The following is a 15,381-nucleotide window of genomic DNA, read 5'->3' as shown; positions in this document are numbered from 1 at the left end:
ACTTCGTCGGTCGTGGTCGCGAGGTGATGCTGTCACAATCCCCTGTATCGTTTCAGGGGTTGTTTGCATGTCCGCAATACGCTTTCTGCTGTGGCGGACTAACGGATTGAGGTAATTGGTGAAATTCCTCGCTGTTTGGTCGAATACTTTAAAGGTTTGTTGGGTAAACTGCGTTTTGTGACCAGCGAATTATCTGTGTACCAGACGCTAGGGTAGAAATGGTGCAGTGGCAGTGCGGCACACGGCTGCCACTTGCATGGAGCTAGGCTGCTACACGGGCTAACCTCCGTTAGCTTGGAGAATGACTTCTGATTCGTTTTTACCCTGATGCTTAAAACAAAAAAGAAAAAAAACATGTTCCGTGTAATGTAATGTAATGTAAACCCCTGTTTTGTTTGATCAAACCTTGTAAGTTGTTGCTTTGCCTCAAACATCAAAATTGTCAAGAATTTTCAAAACAAAACAAAAATCTTAATTTCACATTTACACGTCTGAAATGACCTTTTTTGTTGGCGCACCAATTTACCTCTTTACGTTTACATTCAAAACGTGGACCGATTTTACTTGAACTTATTTGATTAACATGCTTGCTCCAACACGTGTAAAATATGTATCACTTGCACTCGTGACGTTAGAAGAGTGATGCATATTGAGTTTGTGTATTGTCTCTAGTCCTAGTATAAAAATTATGGAGTATGTTGATTTAATAGCATTTTGGTTCTTTGGTCAAGGTTTTAATCTATGTGCTGACTCGTTTTGTGATTGACCCAATATGTTTTCGCTTTCACTATGTTTTTCTGTGGCGTCTTTTAACTTTGCTCAATGCCACAATCAGAATTGTTGCCTCTATGAGTGAACTTGGAGCGTTTTTGTTTTAAAATACTACAACCACCACACGCCACTGGTCTGGTTTCCGGTCACATGACTCAAACGGTAGTTAAAACGAATCTTAAGAGAAATCGAAACTGAATTTGCCTCAAGTTCGTTTGTTTACCTTGTCCTTTTGCACGACAATCGGAGACTTTGCTGGAGAAATCTGTTGCATAATTAAACAGTTTTTTTTTTTTTTTTACTAATCGCACTTGCATCACGAGTGTCATGTTTGCGCCTGAACCAATTCGCATGCGGAATAAAGCTAACTCTATTTAACTTACAGCACACACGCGGGTTTTGCGTGTAATTTTCCACTTTTCACTACCACCGTTTTAAAGCCTTCGTTTTTATACACATCACAGCGACTTCTAACAAGGTGAGATTCTCGAATTGCAAACATAATCACTTCAGCCACTTGAAAAAGCATTTAACGTCACAGTGAAGTATTTCGCTTTTTTTTTGTTTTTGTTTTTTACTTCGGTTCGAGTTTGATTTACATTTGAAGTCAATAATTAAAACACATTGAATTGGCTCAAAATGTTATATTAAAACTCGGTTCATGTATCCATCCATGGCAGTTTGTCTTCCACAGCCATAAGTTTTATTACCCATCAAGGGGAAACTCACTTAATTCGCTTTACCCTACAGCATTGTGATTTTTTTTTTGTACAAATATTTGCACTCCTTCTGCGTACACTCGATTTTAAACATTGAGAGTCACAATTGTAATATTATTAGTTTGTTTTTGCAGAGGATGAAAAACCTATATGCTTATCATATTGTGTCTGAAAGTGCATGTGTGTTCAAATATCATAGTTCAAAGAATTTGTAACGCCACACCATCAAGGCTAATTCTATTAGCATGAAAATTTGCACTGTTGTGTGATCATTATGTTAATAGGCTTTCATAAGACAACATTATGTGAATACATATTGTGTTAATTATTTGTTTTAAGTTTAGTTTGTCACTAAAATTCACCTGGTAGTGTCAACTGACAGCTTGAATCAAGCACGTTTCCTCCTTTTTTTTCAAGAACTGTTCTCTCACTATTGCATTGTTTTATTTGCTTCAGTTATTCACCAAAACTGAACCAGAGTAAATACAAACCAAATTTATACATCCATTTATACATTGTTTACACATAAAGTAAAATCTTAAGTGCACAAAATATCATCATTGTAAAGGGTAGGCCAAATGGGTTCTAAAAAATAACATTAGTCTTTGTCATCACCATTTCCATTTGTCCCCAGGCGTCTGTCTGTGTCAGCCCCAATTACTGTGATGCAGTAACTTTGTCATGTTGTCCCTTAACAAGGCACCATTTATTCAGGCCCGTTCACATTTGTGTAACAGGTCAGATATGCTGACTGAAGGAAACCTGACTCAGTATTAGATGTTTTCTTGATGTTAATGTTACGTATGCAAAAAAAGGGGGGAGGGGGGGTGTAATGCGGATGAAAGTATACCCTTTCTGAGGCCTTTTTTTTTTTTTGTCGGTAGAATTTTTGTCTGCACTAGTCTCACATTACTCTGTCTAATTCACATCAAAAGGAAGGCTCGAAATAAAACAGAATAGCCACAAAAAGAACTAAATTATTCATTGCCGTCCTTTTACCCAGAGATTACGTTTCAGCATGACTGGGGCAGTCACCTTGCAATGTCTTTGTTGACTTTCGATGCCTATAACAGCAGCCATAGTGTTGATTTTCATCTTGTTTACCCCCATGGTACTTTCTATTGGTAAAAGATTGGTTCCTTATGTGATATTGTTTATTCTTTTAGAGTTTTTTTTAATGGGAAATAGATACTGTCCCTATCTCCTAATTCTTGTGTTTGTTTTTAATTATGACCTTGTGTTCGTTTTTGTTTTTCTTTCAGGTGTACTCACTCCATTTTCCTCTGAGCTTCAGGATTTGCTTTTGGTTACACATCCAACTACTTCAGCCCTCTACTTACTCAACCCCTGCGCTATGAGCAGAGGTAGAGGAGGGCCTTACAACGAACATTACTACCGGCACCCCCAACACTATCACCAGGCAAGGGAGCATTCCGAAAGATCTGGCCCTTCGTCTTCCTTCTCGAGAGGCGGACCGCAGTTCCAGCAGCCAATTCCAAATTATAGCGACAGGCATGACTGTCCTTTAGCATCCACTCAGCCTCCGTCTCCCCTTAGACCCTCTGCCCCACCCATACCAAGCCCCATTAAGAAACCTCCCACACCTAACCCATCCTCACATAGTCAAAATTGTGATCCCCATCCTGGCCTCAATTCCTTTCAGTACCAACAGGTCCAGTTTTTGAAAGGACAGAGCGCTGAGGCGCCGAAGTTCAAAGTCAGTCCTCACAAACCTGAGAGGCTTCATAATTCCTCATACCAGCAGCAGGCAGGTTACAATCGATATTCAAAGCCCCACTGGGATAGAGGGTATTACAGTCAGGCCCCCGGTCTTTTTGGACATCGGAATCAAAACCAGCTAAAAAGTAAAAACCGCTTCTCCAACAGCGACTGGAGCGTACATGCGAACAGTCTCTGGAACAGTTTCGAGAGCTTGTCTCTCTGCCAAACGAGGCCGTGCGTCATCACTCTCACTCCGGAAATTCAGGACCAGGTGCTCCGGGCTGTAAAACCAAGCAACAGTGTCTCTGCAAAATTGTTGAGCAAAAAGCTACATCTACCAAAAAAAATAATCAACCAGGCTCTCTACTCGTTGGAGCGTTTACAAAAAGTCTCCAAGCACGGACTTTCTCCTCCACTGTGGACTTTGTACAGCAAACCTGTAAGAGGCGAAGAACGTCAAAAGTCACATTCAGAGAAGCCACAACAGACTAAAGTCAAGTTAGAGATTAAAACGGAAATTGGAGAAGACTCTGACACAGAAACACAGTCTTACAGCTCTTCTTCAGAAGAAGCTCACTCATCTAGACAAAGTCAACCCATTCAAGGTTTCACAATGAGCGATCAAAAGGAACTGGTCCTGCGGCACCTTCTGGAATTAGCGCCGATAACCGCTCTTGTGCTAGCCAAAAACATGGGCTTGAGGAGTGCCAACCAGGTCAATTCCACCCTGTATGCCCTGGAGAGACTTGGCGACGTTGTGAAAAACCATGAAGACAAACCGCCTACCTGGGAGCTTTCAGCCCATCGCAAAGAGAGGATGATGAGGACCCTTAAAGCAACAAAATGTGAGCAGATGGAGGCAACTGAAAATGAGGAGAAACCTTTCTTATTGCCTGAACCGATGTCGGAACTCGAGCCACTGCCGTTTGACGAAACTTGGGTACCAAAGACTGAATCGGTAGGTTTTTGTTTTTGATGTTTGCTGAGGGGGGTATAATCTTTTTTTTTTTTTTTTTTCCATTTTCATTGATGTAATGTAAATCCACTTCTTTGACTTGTTGACTATTTCTGTTGTCCAGTGTAGAGGGATGTTTGAAAGTAGGCAAGGGCTGATAACCGGTTTGACAGTTTGAAATTGTTTTAAAAAGATTTAAAAAGATTTTAATAACTGATGAAATTTTGGCATTATACTCAACTGCAGTTGAGTCAACAAGCCACCTCTTTGAAGTTAACACACACACACATTTCTGTATGTGAGGAGAGACAGAGGAAGGTAATTGACAAAATAGAACTGGTTGCCTTTGCATACGAGGACTTAAAAAAACCTTCATGTGTAAGTGCCAGCATGTAGTATTAAGCCTCAAGGACAATATGAGTAGCCCATAGGTCTGTTCTAAAAATGATTAAGTGAAGTAAAATGAGAGACAAAAGCTTAAGAAAAACATTTCCTAATTTGAATGACTTTATTTGTTTTACTTTCAGCTGTCGCCTAGCACAGTTCAACCTCCTCCTGAAATCCCAATTCAGGAGGAAGTGGCTGTCGAGGGACAGTGGGCCTCTGACGATATTCCAGAATATCTAAACGCCATTCACAAACAGATGGACTTTGAGAGAGCGGACGAGGAATACGCCAACCCAATCGGGACTGTTGCTGTGTCTCTGGCTGCACCGCCGGCACAGAACCTTTGGGCAAAGTTGCAGGAGGTTCGTCTGAAGAATCCTGTGAGCGGCCTCATGGAGTACGCCCAATATCTGGGCCAGAGTTGTGAGTTCATACTCCTCGATCAGTCAGGACCCTCCCATGACCCCAGGTTAGATCCTCCAAGCTCATTTTGTGACATTGTAATTGATCTTCACTCTGCACATAAAGGATAATAAACAGCTATTGATGATGTTTAATGCTAGCATCTCGTACGAGATTTCTCAACACGCCTAATTTTTCCTTGAATTATTCTGTCTGCCAGATTCCGCATGCAGGTGATGCTAAATGGGAGACTGTTTCCAATAGTTGAGGCATCAGCGAAGAAGGTCGCAAAGAAAGACGCCGCCGCCGCCACTTTGCTGATTCTCTTCGGAGAAATGCAGGGAGGTGCAAGTGGCGGCAATGAAGGAAGTACTGCCGGTACAAACCAAACAACGGGCGTGGTCTCCAACTCTGATGTAAGTTGGGTCTCCTGTCACACCATTGGTAAAATAGAGGCTTTGATGATGACAATAAAATGAGGAGTGACTGTTATTTCCAGGGCACGAGTGAGGGCTCAGGGGGGGCTTTTGGAGGAGGTACTGTGGAAGTGATGGGAATGCCCGACGGACCCCGGCAGCCACTGTCACGCTCACTGCCTGGAGGGAAGAATCCTGTTTCTGTTCTGATGGAATACAGCCAGCGCAGCGGGAACCCCATTGAATTTATCATCACTGGCCAAGTTGGCCCGCCACATGATCCAAGGTACTTAATCGTACACTACAATAGCCTTTGGCTTTTTATTGTAAATGCTACCCAAGCTGTCATTTAATTGTTTCTAAATCAGTGGTTCTCAACATTTTTTCCGTGATATATATTTTGGGGTTAGTAACCCCTAGCCAGTGCAAAGCATTTTCGGATGAAAAACAAAAAACACTAAACATGCCATCTCTGTCTGATTCAATAAACTTTGAAACTGCATTTCTGTCTAGGCATATTTTACTCAGCGAGTCCAGTGGATAGGTTGTGTAACATCACCTGTATTATTTCTGGCTCATCCGTCGGAAGATTTGTCACTGATGACAATGTGCATTCATATAAAACTTTGCAAAAAGTAATGTTTCAAATTATTTGCTCTTAATTGGAAATGAAAATTAACTGTTCCTGTCATGGCATTCAAAAACATTGAATTAATGTACTTACAGAAACTGTTAGTATTTCCCGAAGTGCCTTCACATACCTTCAAGGATACTTTTACCTACATTTGAGAACCACTGCTTTAAAACAACCAACTCTGTTTTTAATGAATCCTTTTTTTTATAATTTTTTATTGTTTTAAATATCAAAGTGCTAACAAATGACAGTATGATGCTCAAAGGTGAAAAGTGGCGCCCTGATTTAGTCATTAGAATGTGAACATTAAGTTTGTTCACGAGCCCACCCGCGGCGTCTTTCTTTTTGAATGTGGTGCTCCCCCATCTCATGTTTGTCACAAGGTCCTTCATCTCATCTCACTTCCCTCCTCCAGAAGCATTCTGTTACACAGTTCTGCCTGGCCTGTGTCAATTCAGTCATTTGACCTATATTTCTACTTCTTTTGGCCCTCGGCATAGTCAGCTGACTCTGCCACACAGCATGCGTGTTTTTTTTTCCTGAATCTGCCACAAGCCGTGTGTTAAGCTATCACTGCACTATCACACCAGCTCCTCTCATTGTAAAGCTACACGATCAGTAAATGACAGTTGTTTACGTTTTTAGTCATCCAAGAGGAAGTTGGTAAGCTCTGTTTGTCAAGTGTTCCAGGGAAAAGTTGTGTGGTGATGTTTAGAGTTCAAACACTAAAGTCGGTGTCAACCGCCTCTCTTGTCCTCAGGTTTATGTACCGAGTTAAGGTTGGAGAAAATCTCTTTTCGGAGGCCTCAGCTCCAAGCAAAAAGGCAGCGCGCCAGCTGGCAGCCGAAGAGGCCGTCAAAGAATTGATGGCCGACGGTAGGCTGCAGCTCAACAAGGTGAGGAGCGACAAGATGAGCAAACCACTCGAGGTTTTATCGTCTTTCTTTCCGCATATGGGCTTGAAAATGTTGCCTGTGTCTCCTTGCCGTGCGGCTGCAGCCTCAGTTGCCCCTCGGTTCCTCCAGCGATAGCGACAGCTGCGGGACTTGCCCCACTCTGCCGCCTCTGACAGCCGACGAGTTGCGAGCAGCCCACGAGGCCGGGGTCGGGGATCTCATCAACCACCTGAACAACAATGCCGTCTCAGGGCTTCTGGAGTACGCCAGGGCCAGGGGATTTGCTGCTGAGATCCGCCTAGTGGGCCAGTCCGGGTCAGCACACGAGCCCAAGTATGTGTGAGCTTCCCATAGGGGTCTCAAAAGTCCTGTCAAGTCTTTTTTTTTTTTTTAATATATATGTTTTTTTTTTTTTGAGGGGGACACAGCAAGTCCTGATTTTCTTTTTGGGTTTTCAGATTTACCTATCAGGCCAAGCTAGGTGGACGTTGGTTCCCACCAGTTTGCGCCTCGAACAAGAAGCAGGGCAAACAGGAGGCAGCCGACGCTGCGCTACGCGTTCTAATTGGAGAGGCCGAGAGGGCGGCCCGCACTGGGGAGCTGATCCCCGCTGAGGTATTTCTTTTTCCCTCCTATACAGACCTACGTTTTAGTCATTAATGGCTGACCCAGATGTTAGGTTAATATAAGTTCAAATAGACCTTGAAAAAATGACCTTGAAATAACTAGCATGGATGTTCAATGGCACCTTTTTTTAAGCCATTACCATTAATATCGTATTTCTCTGGTACAAGGTGAGTTTTTTTTTCCCCTCATTTTCAATCACCATATTTGGGTGGGGTCGATGAAAAATGTATACTCCGTATATACAATGTATAAATGGCACTAAAAGTACCGTAATTTCACCATGTGTTTTATTTGGACAGTCATGATCTGTGTAACCACTGTGGGGTGTAGACTTATAATCGCCTTTTTGTTAAATTGATCCAAATTGCAGTAGAAAAGGGGAGTCGACCTATAAGCGAGGTTGACTTGATTTTGTTTGTTTGTTGTTTGTCAATAAACAAAACCATGTGTACTGATTTTCATGTGTTCTGAGGAGGAGATTTTGCACTGTTTACGTTCACACAAGACCTAAATAAAAAAAAGACCTTTCATTTAGTTCTGACAGATGGCAGAAATTTCACTCTGAGAATTTAAGTCCAAAATGCAACACAAACTCTTTTTAACATATGCTGCGCTTGTGTGTATTTTCTGCTGGTAATCCGGTTTAATGTTATTACAAAATGTATTTATAAAATGATTAAAATGTCAATAATTATAACATTATTACAGATGCATTTGTACTGCTAAGGACTGCTTTCGAGTAAACACCTGATTCTTACTACATTTGAGTAATTGCCTATGGCCACTATTTGAGGAAATAATGTCGTAAAAAATCAGTGATGGTTTTATGTTCTCTATGTAATACTTTATCTTCCAATTTCTCCACCTCCAATAATGTACTAAACAGCGCAGTGTGTGCATAATTCAATACACAACCATCACTATGGATCTACATTTTTAGGTAGCTAGCAAATGCAACAATAAATCAAGGGAATTGCCCTGTAGCCTAAAGCTCCAACTATCGTAAACGCATTTTATGTTTCCATATGGTACAGTTACCAGGCTACCCAAAGGAAAGCCGCAGGAAATAGTTTTTGAGTGGAACTACCAATAGTAGAATGTACTTATGGTCCTGTAACTCTCCTTTTGTAGCTTCCTGTGAGCGGCAGCACGTTGCACGACCAGATTGCTATGTTGAGCCACCAGCGTTTCAACGCCCTGACCACACGCATCCAGCACAGCCTGCTGGGCCGCAAGATTTTGGCCACAATTGTCATGCGTAGGGGGGAAGGCCTGGGAACTGTTGTCAGCCTGGGAACAGGTCCGGACGCTGTTTTCCAGAAAATCATTATCGATTTGAAACATTTCAGTCATTTGTGTAATAGATTCTGTGTGTCCTTTTTGTCGATTCAAGGCAATCGTTGCGTTAAAGGGGAGGAGCTCAGCCTCAAAGGGGACACGGTGAATGATGGCCATGCTGAAATCATCTCCAGAAGGGGTTTTGTTAGGTGCAAATTGATCCTTTAATTTTTTTCAATTTTTGTAATTACCAATCTCTCTACTGTGGCATTGTTTACAATTCTGTTTTCTGTTTAGATTTCTGTACAGTGAGTTACTGAAGCACTTTGAAAGTACAGACAACAGTATATTTGAGGTGGCGACGGACAACAAACTGCAAATCAAACCTGACATCACTTTTCACTTGTATATTAGGTGAGATGATGTTTTTGTTTCCCCCATTCCCCATTTTGCTGCCGCATGCGCCATTGATTTCATGTTACATCTCACCGCTCTGTTTCTTTTTGTCTCATTTGAAGCACGGCGCCATGTGGGGATGGCGCCCTATTTGACAAGTCGTGCAGCGAAACAGGGGAAGAGGTGGGCTGTCACCAGCCTCTGTTTGAGAATGCCAAGCAGGGCAAGCTGCGCACTAAGGTGGAAAATGGTGAGACCCACTAAACACGCCGAGATGCTATTCAGCGCACATTTTGGACCCATGTGACCTTTTCGATTTGTGCGCCGCCGCTGTCACGAGGTGAGGGAACCATCCCTGTCGAGTCAAGTGCTATCGTGCCTACCTGGGACGGAATCCAGCATGGGGAGAGGTTGCGCACCATGAGCTGCAGTGATAAGATCCTGCGCTGGAACGTGCTGGGCCTACAGGGGGCGCTCCTCACTCACTTTCTGCATCCCATCTATCTAAAGTCAATCACACTCGGTAAACCTTTTGGTTGCATATGCTCTCAGTCTGTATTAGTTTAAATATTATCTCTGTCACTGATTAGAACTCTTGGTTTCCATACATAATATTTCACACACATACTTGTTGACCACACAATTAGGTACACGTGCATCTGATAATGTGATATAATTGACGTCCCAAAACTGTTTTATTTCAAACCCATTTTAGAATGACACTCTTAAAAATATATGGCTAAACGATTATTTCAAATAAATGTTACGTTTATTACAGTGCTTCTCAACTTTTTTTTAGAAAGATATACGCCCTGTGAAATATTTTTTGCAGGCATGCACAATCTAACCGCTGCAAAGTAGTTTTGGTTGAAATACAAAAGAAGACATGTGTTTGATTTATGAACCATGGAACTACATTTGTTGCGGTATCGCTTGGTTTATTCTTTTTTCAGGAACTCCAGATAATAGATCAGGTAACATGATCTATTTTATTTCTGGCTCATCTGCCAAATATTGTATCACTAATGACAGTGCACATCCATATAAAACTTAACAAGCTAAATTTATATCAAGTTTTTCAAAACAACAAATTTAGCATTAATTTTCCTGGTGTTCCAATTAATTTGCAAAGAAAGCTGAAGCGTTCCTGTCACAGCATTAAAAAGCAATAAATTAGATTTGCTGACACTTGCAGGAACGTTTTAAAATGTTATTTACCCCCTAAATTGCCAAGACATACCCTAAGGGGTACTCATCTCCCCATTTGAGAACCCGAGGATTAGCTTTCTGGACATGTGACAAACATATTCTGTGGACCTCTTCTAACAACCCAGGCTTAACTTAGCTCCTTCCTGACACACAAAGCTTGTCTGTTGTTCAAGGTGTATCACTTTAACATACTTTAACCACTCATATTCAGGCCAAAAATATCCTAACTTTTTTTTTTTTGTCAAGTGTGTGCGTGCGTACAAAACTGTGCTCTCTTCTGTTCAGGCTATCTGTATAGCCACGGTCACCTGACCCGAGCCGTGTGCTGCAGGCTGGCCAGAGATGGCGATGCATTCGGCCAAAGCCTCCCTCCTCCCTTCCAGCTCAACCACCCTGAGGTGAGAGCACTGTCATAAATCACTTTGTGTTTCTTTCACTAATTTAAGCCCTCCAGTTGTTTGCTTTATCAACAAAACAAGTGTATCGATCGGCCGGGTTCTAAACAAGCGGGTCAGTCTCGATGTGAGGTGAAATCTGACAGCCGAACTAATTGTCTCGGATGTGTGTATTACTCGAGTGAGTTAGCATTCTGATGCTACATCCAACCTGTTGCATCAACCCCCCACACCCTCTGGTTGCTCCATAGGTTGGCCGAGTCAGCGTGTACGACTCCACACGACACACAGGCAAAACCAAAGAATCGAGTGTGAACTGGAGCCTTCCCGACCACACCAGTGTGGAGGTTCTGGATGGGACCAAAGGCAAACTGGACGGGTACGTCACCAAATTACAGCCAATGTTAATTGTGAACACCTCTCCAAAATTGTGGAACCTCTGAAGGTCAAGACCCTTATTCACTGCCAGTCCAGTTAAAATGGATTTTTGACTTCCTATAGCTGTCGATAGAGCACAGCAATTTTTTTTTCGTATCTTAGCCACCCACCAATCGATTAAAAACCGCCCATTGTTCTGACTCAGTCTAATGGAAAAACTGAGACCTCTGCATCAGGTTTTGATACAGATTGCTTTACTTTCATTTGTTTAATTGAACCACAAAAGTGTAGCAAGCTTGTCAAGGAAGATGTGAGTTACGACAAAGAGATGAAACATAGGATAGGAAAAAAGAGGGTGTTGATATAATCAATACACCTTACATTGATAGCATTTCAGTGAAGGGACCACTCCTTGCTTTACAGGAGTATTTAAAAAAAAATCCAATTATATGCTGTATATTAGGATGGGTAAGTGCAGATATAGCCTTATTTCAAGTTATCGGCACTTGCAATGGCAGCCGATACTTAGGATCAGGAACTGAACATTTGGAGAATATACAATTAACCATGCTGTTTTAATTGAAAAAGAAAAGGAATGCAACTTGGGATTTAGTATAGGTAATTTCTTTAAAATGATCTCCTCTTTTCTGGAAATGTCTTATAAAATCTTGTGCATTTGCTGTGGGTGGCCACTCAGGAATGCTACTTGTCGTAATAATGGTATGAGTATTGAGTATCACTGGCTCCACTCCACAAGAATTGAGTATTGTATTGGTCAGAAAAAAATGGTATCAAACATACCTACTTTTTATGGATGCTGTAATTGTATGTGGTTATGCATACATACCCCAATTTTTTTTAAAATTTATAATGAAATCTTGTGCAGTTTTAATTGGCTATGGTCAGCCATTCATAAAAACTAGATGTCCTAATACTACTGGTATTGGTGCTTGGTATTGTTGACTTAAGTCAAGAATTGGTTATCTTACTGCTATTGGTCTGAAAAAAATGGTATCAAACATACCCACTGTTTATAGATGCTGTATTAGTATGGGTTTTATGCATAAAACACCCAGTTATTTATTTGTCTTTAATGAAAACGTATTTGTAATCAATTACTCAACTCAAGAATTGAGTATCATACTGGTATCAAACATCCCTACCGTACTGTATATAGATCACAGGTGTCAAACAGTCCTTGAGGGTCAGATTCAAGTGATTAGGATCATTTTCAAGCTCCTGCAGAGCTTGCTAATGAACTAATCATGTGAATCAGGTGTGTTGGGGAGAGAAAACCAGAAAACATCCATGATACCGGCCCTCGAGGAATGCAGTTTAACACCTAAGATATAGATGTTGTATTGATATTGGTTTATGCGTAGGTTCTCCCAATTTGTATTTTATTTTATTTTTTAAAGACATCTTGTGTATTTTTTGTTTGCTACAGTCGGCCACTCATGAAAGCTAGTTGTTGACCACTGTACAACAGTTCACTTCATTTTCGATTGATGTTCAGTAGGCCTTAAAAAGGCTCCAATACACCAGAAAAAAACAGCTTGAAGTTGTTGTTTTTTTTGTTGTTTTCTTTTAGCCTGAACTATGTTCCAAATGTGGTTCCTACAGGAACAAGCTGGCCGTGTCCCGCGTCTCCAAGTCCAACCTTTTCTGTCTGTTCCGCATGCTGTGCCAGCGCTGCGAGCGCACCGACCTCCTAGCCATGAACTCGTACTCTCAGGCCAAGCAGGCGGCCAGCACCTTCCAGCTGGCCAAGTTCCGCTTCTTCCAAGCGCTCGGCGACCACGGCTACGGCGCGTGGATCGGCAAACCGCTGGAGGAGAAGAGCTTCGAGGCAGCGGAGGACACGGTGAGCGTGCCCGCCGCCTTTGGTGGCAGTCGGAACGGAGGAGGGATGGAATACAACCAGGCGGAGGCGTAGCGTGAAACGTTTATGGTTTTCCGGGCGCCGGGCCGCTGGAAATGGGAGGGCGACAAAAAAAGGACAATCAAAGCGTAGTCACTGGCCGATCATGTGTCATCTGTTGAAAACGTGTCTTGAGGCTAACAACTGACTGATAAGAGGAGGAAAATAAGATAATGAGAAGCCTGCAGGAGGAACGGGCTTGAAAATGGCAACGGAAAGATGGAGCAAAACAAAGCTGCTATATTGAGTAGATTATCTTACAATGCGTCGCAATCGCTGACAGCTTCCATGTCTTAACATCATGTGACCTGCCAGTGATGCAATTTTCGTCTTTCAAAGATGATCACGATGACCGACGAAGAAGCTGAAAGAAGACCGAGCTTTACTTCGTGATTTTTTTTGAGTGGACACAAGGCGCCTCTATTGATTTAAACCAGCTATGAAAAACCACATCCATCCCTACGTGGTCGCCGTGGTTACCATTAGCACACCATAGTTTCGTGCATCTGTTCGAGCAGTCCTATGCTTTTATATACAAACAAGAAAGATGTCATGGCCCCCGAGCTACACACCAGTTCTATTCGTTAGGATGGTCTTTTGTGAGATCACCGCCATCGCATGTTTCTGTAACCTTGTCCTGTGTCCTTATTTGGTCATTCCACTTTTGCGATGAGAGGGGGAAAAAAAAAACGTGAGCGCCTCTTCTCGAATTTTTTTTTTTTTTTTTTTTTTTTAGTTTTTTTTTTTTAGACGATGTAATATGCAAACTAGCACAAGTGCGATCCAAATACCCCAGAAATGGGGAAATGTCCTTCCTGTAGCAAAACTATAGTGTTTCTGGCTACTGTGTTTTGTGCACACGTGCTTCAACTGGAAATTAAGTGGGCCTTTTTTTAATTGTTTATTTTTCCGCTGTGCTCACCTGACGCCTGCGGAAAAGCTCTTAAAACACACCGGTTTTTTTTTTTTTTAAGCTTTAGATTGAACCTGTGAACCACACAAAATCTCTTTGAATAGATTGTTTTATTTTCAAATCCATGTATTTTTTGGGCCATCGTTTAAAAAAAAATGCCACTGTCTCCATTGTTAGCAATACAGTGTATTCTAGACCTTCAATGTGTGTGTCTCTGTAGGTTTAATATTGTAAAGACCTGTTTTTTTATATTCAAATCATGGTTGGAACTTTCAAGAAGAATAAATTAACCATATTCCACCGGAATGTGTTTGGAAGTTTCCTCTCATCTATCATACAGAATTCATACATCATCTGCTGCTTCTCCCTTAGGCCAGGGGAGCTTTCTTTACCTCGGGGCAGAATATTAGAGAAGGGCGCTCCGTGTAACCTTCGGGGGTTGCCCGTCTTTGTGTCAAATCTGCGTGCTATCCCCTCTTTGCCGAAACATGACTGAAGGGTGTGATGCTACCATACCAACGGGGGAGTTGGGCTAAAAATGGCTTCCCTGCAACGCTCGGTGGGATCAGCAACAAATGCGCACGGCTCTGGGCTTGAAGAGGTGTGAATGTCGACTAGACCTTGTGGAATCAGGTCTGGGTGACCTGATGTTAGTGGTGCATTAACAAGAAATCGGATGGGGGTTTCCCTGCGTGGGGCTCAGTGCAGAGCTCCTGTTATTAACTCGTTTGATGCTAGTTACTTTCAGACATTTCTTTCTTCATTTTTTTTTTTTTTTTAAATACTCTTGCCTGCAAAGATGTGTAAATACATCTTTGGGATTGAAAGAGTTGAGGCTGAAAAGCACGAGTGGTTTATGCTAGCTTTTTTTATATGATTAGCATTATAAAGGGTACCCTAAAAGAATATGACCCGTTATGGTTAAAAACTGCGCTGACCCAATGGTTTATACAAAACAATGTATTTTTTTAAAGTTGGGTGAAATTGACACATTGGGTTGGTCTTTTTTTTAAATTTTTTCAATTCTTTTCCCGTAATGTTCCAATTTTTTGGACACATTCTTCGCTGTTCTTAAGCCTGGTAGTGTAATGACTAAATGGTCGCGCTATGGTGGAATTTGACATAATGTCACTATCTGGGTGAAATTTCAGCTATCAAGTGTTTTGTTTCAGTGTTTTCCCTTGATGAGAAAGATGAAAGGCTGCACACGGGTTAAACCATAATAGAAATATTTTTAACCCGGTCTGTTTTTAGAGGGGATGAATCATCTCAGCCAGTTATGGAGAAGAAAGAGCACGCAATCACGTATTGTGAAATTGATATTCAGTTTTATCTGATTCACAAGTGTAAATGATAACACTA

At 41.8% G+C, this 15,381-nt stretch overlaps 1 protein-coding gene across 3 annotated transcripts; it reads left to right on the top strand.

The window, feature by feature from the left end:
* Positions 1–17: 17 nt before the first annotated feature.
* On the top strand, positions 18–14,325 carry LOC148426476 (double-stranded RNA-specific adenosine deaminase-like). Of its 3 annotated transcripts, none has more exons than XM_088410197.1 (16): positions 18–111; positions 2,753–4,170; positions 4,812–5,023; positions 5,177–5,372; positions 5,456–5,658; positions 6,767–6,902; positions 7,006–7,235; positions 7,361–7,517; positions 8,661–8,829; positions 8,923–9,016; positions 9,105–9,221; positions 9,326–9,453; positions 9,544–9,726; positions 10,698–10,810; positions 11,059–11,186; positions 12,809–14,325. In XM_088410197.1, the coding sequence occupies exons 2-16, from the start codon at positions 2,845–2,847 to the stop codon at positions 13,119–13,121; spliced, it is 3,705 nt and encodes a 1,234-aa protein (XP_088266323.1). In that variant the 5' UTR covers positions 18–111; positions 2,753–2,844; the 3' UTR covers positions 13,122–14,325. The 3 variants fall into 3 exon arrangements, with proteins under 3 accessions (XP_088266323.1, XP_088266321.1, XP_088266322.1); XM_088410195.1 differs by having other exon boundaries at positions 4,695–5,023; XM_088410196.1 differs by lacking the exon at positions 18–111 and adding an exon at positions 1,041–1,249 and having other exon boundaries at positions 4,695–5,023.
* The last annotated feature ends 1,056 nt before the right edge of the window (positions 14,326–15,381 follow it).

The sequence above is a fragment of the Hippichthys cyanospilos genome, chromosome 3 (genome assembly GCF_059441005.1).
Source record: "Hippichthys cyanospilos isolate Australia breed blue-spotted pipefish chromosome 3, RoL_Hcya_1.0, whole genome shotgun sequence".
In the NCBI taxonomy this organism is placed as follows: Eukaryota; Metazoa; Chordata; class Actinopteri; order Syngnathiformes; family Syngnathidae; genus Hippichthys; species Hippichthys cyanospilos.
The sequence above is the reverse complement of the archived record's forward strand: the minus strand, read 5'-3'. Positions and strand labels throughout refer to the sequence as shown.